This window comes from Apaloderma vittatum, unplaced genomic scaffold (assembly GCF_000703405.1).
Source record: "Apaloderma vittatum isolate BGI_N311 unplaced genomic scaffold, ASM70340v1 scaffold29457, whole genome shotgun sequence".
Classification (NCBI taxonomy): Eukaryota; Metazoa; Chordata; class Aves; order Trogoniformes; family Trogonidae; genus Apaloderma; species Apaloderma vittatum.
Genome location: NW_009728343.1, coordinates 1 through 8716, shown reverse-complemented (window position 1 = coordinate 8716; position 8716 = coordinate 1). Strand labels below are relative to the sequence as shown.

The 8716-nt window shown below is 38.0% G+C and overlaps 1 protein-coding gene across 1 annotated transcript in view; it reads right to left on the bottom strand.

Moving 5' to 3' along the window:
* The window catches only part of CRELD2 (cysteine-rich with EGF-like domains 2), a gene marked incomplete at its 5' end in the record, with an annotated part of 11853 nt that extends 3527 nt beyond the window's left edge, over positions 1–8326 (bottom strand). Inside the window, 7 exons of the mRNA XM_009874053.1 lie at positions 250–345; positions 1138–1215; positions 2444–2542; positions 3748–3924; positions 4893–4984; positions 7211–7321; positions 8244–8326. Coding sequence (XP_009872355.1) covers positions 250–345; positions 1138–1215; positions 2444–2542; positions 3748–3924; positions 4893–4984; positions 7211–7321; positions 8244–8326 — 736 coding nt within the window. The remainder of the gene's footprint in view (positions 1–249; positions 346–1137; positions 1216–2443; positions 2543–3747; positions 3925–4892; positions 4985–7210; positions 7322–8243) is intronic.
* Positions 8327–8716: the final 390 nt, after the last annotated feature.

Below are 8716 nucleotides of genomic sequence, written 5' to 3'. Positions count from 1 at the left end.
AGTCCACCTCTGTTATTTTGTTATAAATCTTATTTGTGCTCATCATATAAATGAATTTCTATTAAAATAACAAAAAACACACGGAGGAACAGAATGTTGCTGCAACAGATTTGACTTCTGTTAAAATAATCTCTTATAGTTCCTCATGATTCAGACTGCTTCAAATTTATTCAGACAGTCCCATGGGGGGTTATGTTTTAAAGGTCCCTGTGTGGGAAAATTAATTAAAAATCTGCTAAATCCACCAACCTGTACACTTTTCACCTTCCTTCACGTATCCAGATGCGCAGGTCTTACACTTGTCAGAACCTTCCCCTGTGCAGCCTATGCAGCTGGCATCACATGCTAAAGATAAAATATTTTAAACATAAAAAAAATCATATCTCTGATATTTAAAGTACCATCCTTAAAGTCAGTCAGCTTACATAGGAAATCATAGAAGGATGTGGGTTGGAAAGGATCTTAAAGATCATCTAGTTCCAACTCCTCTGCCACGAGCAGGGACACCTCCCACTAGACCAGGTTGCTCCAAGCCCTGCCCAACCTGGCCTTGAACACTCACAGGGAGGATGCTTCCACAGCTTCTCTGGCCAACCTGTTCCAGTGTCTCACCACCCTCACAATAAAGAATTTCTTCCCAATATTTAAGCTAAATCTACCCTCTTTCGGTTTAAAGCCATTACCATGGCTCTGTTACCACATGCCCTTATAAACAGACCCTCCCCTTCTTTCCTGTAGCCCCCTTCAGACAGTGGAAGGCCGCTATGAGGTCTCCCTGGAGCCTTCTCTTCTCCAGGCTGAACAAGCCCAATGTACTCACCCTGTCCTCACAGGGGAGGTGCTCCAAACCCCCAGATAATTTTTATGGCTCTTATATGGACCCACTCAAGCAGGTTCATGTCTTTCTCATACTGGGGACCCCAGTGCTGAACATGGTACTGCAGGTGGGCTCTCATGAGAGAGGAGTAGAAATCTCTTACTTTGCTCATATGACAGATCTCAAGCTTCATCCTCTCCATGACTGGTCAGAACCAGTCCACACTGTACTAAATAAATGCCTGGTACCACACCCTTTCTAGCATCAGATTGGGATTCCAGGTGACAACAGCAGACAACAACAGCAGATTAAAAAGAAACCTTTGCAGGAGAAAGATCCATCTGTGTTCAGACAATACTGGTGATCTTTGCAAGGAGAAGCAGCACACTCATCCATATCTGAAAGATAAAAAGCGTCAAGTTACCTAAAATAGCAGTCATGATTCAATAGTCAGATTAATAATACTTCAATGTCACGTTTTGGGATCTTGTGAGAAGTGGCCCACAGCAGCCATAAATTTAAACTGACTGCATTGAGAGTGTTAAAAAGCTCAGGATCAGATATGCAATATGTTAGACATAATAGTAACATAGTAACATATACTTTCCTTCAGCTTAAACTTAGACTAACAAATCAAAACTGATCCTTCAAAGATGTTTTGTGATGACAACAGACATATCAAAAAAATCAAGAGCTCAAATTAAGTAAAACTGCCTGAATACCTGCCACTCTTGCCATTTTCAAGTCAGTAGTTGACATGCATTTATGCTTTTTATGCAAACAGCATAACAATTAAGCAGACAAGACTACTCTTCTGGAACACTGTTGATTTCTCTACTCCTGTACTGCCAAGTTACGGAGCTTTTAAAAGTACTACAAAAAATTACACCAATGCACACATACAGCACTCAAGTTTTCTACAAAAAGCAAACTGGAGAAAGGCAAGTTACAGTTAGCACCACTCAAGATGCAAACCTGGGAACTTAAAACATCTAGGCTCATGACTTCAAGGAAACTAAAAATTTTGGACAGAGAAAGGTTATTTCAGTCCTCTTGCTGTCCATCTCATCCTGTTGCTGCAGACATCATTGCTACCAATTACTCAGTTTATACCTGAGCGATTAACGGAAGCACTGACCTTGAGGTCTCCTGGTGTTTCTCTCCAATAAAAGGAAAAGTTAGTATGCCTGGATTTTAGTGAAATGTTTCAACTCTATTAGGGTTCAGCATTTACAAACATAGAGAAATGTGAAGACAGCTGCACAATTACTGCAATCTTCCAGTAGCTGATAAAAATCAAGAGCAGGGCATTGTTTAGCATTCAAAAAACATGTCTTAAAAGGAACAGCCAGCTTGCTACTCTCTGTGTTTCACTAACACTAAACTAAAAAAATACACAGTGAACAGTTTGATAAAGACAACTATAATCACCAGGCGATCAGGAGGGGGGTAAACACTGCCTTCCTGCAATGTGAAACAAGTTAGGAAGAGAGAGACTACAAACCATTGAAATCTAAAGGGACAGAACTCTTCCAGAAAATACGACAAAACTTGATGCAATGTCATCTGACCTCACCAGCCAACACCACTACAAAACCTGTTTGAAAACTAACAAGCACTACTCACCCACACAAGCTGCTTCTTCATTTTTAATCCAGCCTTCTTTACAGTCTTGGCAGTCCTTGTTACTCGAACCAGTACAAGTTTTACAGGCAGCATGACAGGCTGTAAGAGAAAACTACAAATCTGAGCTTTGTTGAGAGATTCCAAGACAAGTTTGGGCATAAAAATTCTGAAAGAAAAGCTTATTTAGGATTCTCTGGAAGTTACCTTATTTTAGTAGCTTGACCCTCCCATTCACAACATTAAATCTCGACTTTATGGAGATATGATTTACAAAAATGCAGCTCTATCTTACCAAAAAAACCCCAAAACACAAAACAAAAAAACCCACCCAACAAACACACACAAAAAAAACCCAAACAAACAAACAAACAAAACCAAACAAAACCAAAACCCAACCTCCCCATAAATCCAGGAAGCTAAATCTGGAAATCATAGTCTGCATCACTTTAAAGTGCCATGAAATTCTGGCAACTAGACATTGCAGGTCTAATTTCAAAAATATTTGGAAAGAGATCAGGAAGGTAAACTTTGCTCAGACTCCGGGGGCTGGGACAGCAGGTTTAACACTAAACTCAGTATTCCCACCTAACAAATCCTCAGACTACTTCATTTGCAACCAGCTACAAGAGTAATGTGTGAATAATACTAGTCTGAAGAATTTCACAAGGAAACATACTAGAAATCCAGTTGCATATTCGTATTTTATATATATATTACATGCATATATTATGCGAAGTACACAACATATGCATGTGATATATTGTAATAGAAAACAAATCATACAGAAGAATTACTACAGAGACAAATTAAGAAAAACAACATAGATGGTGCTGAAAGACAACCTTACCAGACCCCACAGTCAGGATTTAATTGCTTCAGAATCTCATTCAATGTGTAAAAACAGATGAAAATCTGACCAACTGAGAAAGTTTATTCCTACAACCTGATTTTATTTCAAAATTAAGATCAGACATATTTAACTAAAATCTATGCAGTCTGCAGTACAGATCAGCTGTTTCCACGCCCATTTACTCTGTGAGACATGAGGAAAACGTGGCTTTCAAAGTAGTCCACTATGCAGCAATTTCAGCTCAAGATTTTCATACAGTACTTGGGGAGTGCTGGAGGTGGGCAAAGGTTGACCTTCCCTCCTGGCTCCCTCATGACATAGATGAATTCTTAATTTAAAGCATGACAAACAATAACTGTTTTTTGGTTTTGTATCTCTCAGTTCAAATTGTTTCTAGTTTTGTTTACAAAAACTGAAGGACAAATATCTGAGTAAGTGTCAAAGACTTCATTACCTGTACAAACAGAATGTGTCTCATTTCTCAAGGTACTGAAGTAACCATTAGAACAGTCCAAACAAAAATCTCCTGTATATTCCTTGTTACAGCTACAGGAGCCATCTCCACCCCGGGTACCATCACCATCACAGTGACCATTTCCATGGCAAGGTCTTTCTGATCCTCCACGACAAGCTAAAAAGGATCAAAAATACTTAAAAATCAGATGTTAAAGGAATTAACTTCCTATTCTCAGGCATAAGCACCTGAAGTTCTTCAACCTTCATAGACAGTAAAATGTAAAAACAAAACAAAACAAACAAACAAACCAACCCTAAAAAACAGTCACACTAAACCAAGATACAATTTCTACAACCCTTTTTCCCTTGAGAGCAATCAAAAGGCTTAGAAGAAGGAGTGCTCAGTAATACATTCAAATATAAGTAGAAACCAATACAATCTCCAGAAAAGTTTGGGTAGAGAGCATGGCTTAAAATTTTATCTATTTTCCCAGCTTCCTGGCTGAAGTTAGTATCTTTATTTATTCCAGATTTTTGAGAATGCTCATACTGCAGTTGGAATAATCTAGTAGCAATCTTTTAGATCAATACTGAGAATTGGCTCTTAATTTTAACACCACAAGAAGCCAAAGCTGATCTCTAACAAGGTGTGAAATTTTAGAGATTTATAAATTACACAAACTTTAGGTGCCAAAATACCTCCTTTAGCACTTCTGCATCAACGACCTTCCTTTCATCCAGTTTCTCCCATTGCTTTTTTAACTAATACTCAGCTGTAAATGTCTTCATTTAATCCTCAATGGTGTTTCGATCAATTTATTCACAGCTTCTGAAAGGCCACCTAAACAACGGACTTGATGTCACAGAGAGACTTTAAGCATGGGTCAGGTGTGGACGTGAGCATCAGGTCAAACAGATTCCACACCCTTGAGGGCTCTGTACAGGACTTCAGACCCAGAAGACTTTTCTTCAGGCAGGATGCTCACAAGGCAGTTACCTAACCATCAGGCAGGTACACACTACACAGCAGCTGGTGCCTCACAGAAAATATTGTACTTGATGTATTTGTCTATGTTATGGAAGAATGAAACAAACACATAAGAAGAACACACCTGCTACTGTATTTTTCTAAAGAAAACTTACCAAGACAATCTGGTCCGTATGTTCCAGCAGGGCAGCAAACTTCTATAGTTTCTATGCAAAACCACTTAAACAAATCGGGATACTTCTTCTTTCTGTATATGAGAGACATTCACTCATCAATAAAACAAATGAAGATTTTTTAAAACCAACTCACACAAGCAAACCTGCACAACACAGTAATTTATTGTACCCGACAGATGAGAAACCTATTTTTTTCTGTTCTGAAGACCATCTTATTTCAGGAACCAATTTCTAAAGCAAGTCCTACTTCAAATGATTTATCTTTTAAACCACAATAATAACAGCACCACTCAAATTTAACCCATCATATTTATGAAAAACGTGAAATAAGAGCAACTAGTAAAATCAATTCATCTTGATACATACACATACCTTTTTTTTTTAGCACCTTATTTTTAGAGAAGACTTACATATGGTTTAAATAGTCTAATTTATGTGTTCCTCTTAAAGATAACTGTTATACCTTTACCTCAACAATGCAGAAGATAACCCAGGAGAGATATTAACATTTGCTCAAATTATCGCCAATCTGTCAATAGGATGCCTGTTAAAATCTCTCTTCTTTTTTAACATGAATCAAACATTAGTTTAGAAGGATTTTTTTTTAATATTAAGAAGCTCGTTAAGTCCTATTCTACCACTAACATACATCTCCAATTAACAATGAAAACGCTACACAGCGCTTTGCAAGCAAGCATGAGGTCTACCACGTTCTGAATTACGATTCAGAGATCTCAGTCTCATGCTGATGCTGAAGAGTCAAAAAGTTTAGTAAAGCAAAGTTTTAGATATTCTCTAGTCTGTCAGATATCTTCAGCAACTCCCAAAGAATGTACAGCTTCTCCTAAACTATTAGCTCTGACCATATTGAGTCCGATGCTCAGGCCCTGAAAAGCAAATTTACTGAGTATCACATGTAATGTAACAACTTGTGATAAAAGATCTAAGGTTTTCACGGACAAAGAAACCATCTTTGGAAACCGAATGACATTTGGATATGTCAACTGGATTTGTCAAATTCTCTAGTTTAAGACTTGTATCTTTCTGTTCTGCAAACTGAAGACTCACCTTTCTGGGAGGCATGTCCAATAAGGAGAAACTAAAGACTTTGGGCTTGTCTAGTTTGGAGAGAAGGAGGCTGAGGGGTGGCCTCATTGCTCTCTGCAGTTTCCTGAGGAGAAGATGTGGAGAGGGAGGTGCTGAGCACTTCTCCCAGGTATCCAGTGATAGGATGTGTGGGAATGGTTCAAAGCTGCACCAAGGGAGGTTCAAGCTGGACATTAGGAAGTATTTCTTTACCAACAGGGTGGTCAAATACTGCAACAGGCTTCCTAGAGAGGTGGCCAATGCCTCAAGCCTCTTAGAGTGTCTAAGAGGCACTTGGACAGTGCCTTTAACATACTTTAACTTCTGGCCAGCCCTGAATTTGTCAGGCTGTTGGACTAGACAATCGTTGGAAGGTCCTTTCCAGCTGAAATAGTCCATTTTACGCTATGTATGCTATTCCGTTCAATTGGCGTGTTAACATATACACAATCCCGTATAGGCAGGTAAAAGGAAAAGCGATAAAGCAGTCATTAAGAGTGAAAAAATCTTATCCATATGAAAGGATATACATCGTATACTAAATGTTATAATGGCAGTTCACCTTACTGAATTCTAGCTGACTGGGAGCGCTGATAGTCTAAAGCAGTTATAAAATGCTTAGTAGAAACATGATTTGGAATTAAAAATAAAATAATATTAAGACATTTAAATGCTACAATGCTATTCTTGAACTAGTTGTATAGTTACAATGGAAATCACAGACTAGCTTAGATGGCAGACAGAAATGTGAGCTGCTATAACATTCTCAAGAGATCCAACGTCTGGATTTATTAGTATCAACTATTCCTTTGATTGCTAGGAGAACAAAATAATGTTTCAGGGGGAAAAAAAAAGCAAACAAACAAAAACTCCACAGATTCAAAGAGTCTCTTGCAGTTTCATGATAATGGAAAACAAAAAAAGTAATAAGTCTCCAAGTTTTCCAGTGTGAGTTTGCCTCAACAGCCCACTGGTGCCTGAGCAGACTGCATACAAGAAGCCAGGCTGGATGTTTTGGTGCAACACTTCTGGAATTGAAAGCAAAAGGAACATGGTACAGCAGCACACGCTGTTAGGTCAGCCCGAACCCACCTGTACCCAATGGCAACTCTTGACAGATATTGAAGAATTACAAGATTTAAGAGTAGTATATCATCCTCTGAGATAACTTAGCCCCACAAAGACTTCCACAAAAAAAATTTGAGACTTACAGTTTAAACCACCACTTCTCTATAAGTTCTTCATGCTCTTCTACCATGTTGTTACATTCAAAGTTACTACTGTCACACAGATTCTCTATGATCTCCACAAGACGAATTTCACTACAAGCAGAGAAGGAAAATCGTAAGTTTAAGTTAAACAGCTGACAGCACTTAAAACACTACAGAGGAGCTAGGCTTCAATACTTTATCTGCTTAGAGTGTGTTTTGAATTAGTTCCAAAACAAAGCAAATACCAGAATAAAGAACTAATGAACATTGCTTCAAGCAAAAAAAAATTAGAAGGATGACCACAAGATCCACTTTGGCTTGCTTGCATTTGTTATGTCTGCAGATTGTAGCAATTTTTTTTCCCAGCTAATTTTGAGTGCAGTATTATTCTCCTAAGTTCAACAATAAATTTCATGAATTGTTAATATTTGATAATAGCCCACAAAGCTCACAGTAACTGAGGTTCAGAAATCCCACCCTTACATCTCAATCCTTCAAATAAGACTAAAAAGTTAATTATAAATTTAGAAAAAAAGAAAGCAGATTACTTTGCTCAGTAATGACACATATATACAAAAGAACACAGTAATCTGCCCCTGTTCTAGTTTTCTGTTTGGTACTGAAACAGTGACTACTCTATAGGGGAGATACTGATTTGATTCTAAACCAAGTACTGCAGTGCTCCACACCTTTTACGACTATCAATTAACTGTTGACCATTATTTAAGATCATTATTTTCAGACTTTAACGGGTAAATAGAAAAAAAACCTACTATGATCAATGACAGTACCAACTTTTGTTGCTTTCAGAAACAAGACAAATAAAGGCATTAATAGGAGGTTTCAGTCTTTACTGTTATCTTAACTTTAGAACACAATGTTACATTTTAATCAATAAGAATTTAAGGCTTGGACACATGCAACTTGAGCTGCAACATTCAATATTTAAGTTCCAGACTGGAATACTGGCACGGTGAAGTCACGAGGAGTGGATATGAAACGCAGACAAACGAGAACTACTGAAACAGCTTACCTAGACTCATACTTTGACAGCGTCTTCTCTTCCCACGCAGTGTTTCCACCACCAAAGTTCTTTTTAGCTGTATTTGCTAATCCCTACAAACAAAAAGTACCAAAGGTATCTCAGTTACATAGGGCTTGTTTCTAACACAAATTAAGAGCAACAGTAAATGCCTGTACAAAAACAGAGAAAAGTGCCATGCAGAAACTTCAGTACAGTTCTGAAGCTGCTGATCAAATTGCTAAGTGACAACATGTAAAGTGAGAAACCACAAGTTACAGCATAACGTGACTCAGTTTTCATAATGCATGAAGAACGAATCATTATAGCCTTCATTTATGTAAAAAAATATGCACGTATGAAACTTTATGCCTTCCTCCTTTAACTTTTTGGGAGCTTTATTAATCAATTGAACAGGGCCTCTACTTCATTCAGTTTTGACAGGACTCGGCCCAACCTTCACCACACGAGCACGCAGCAGAGTC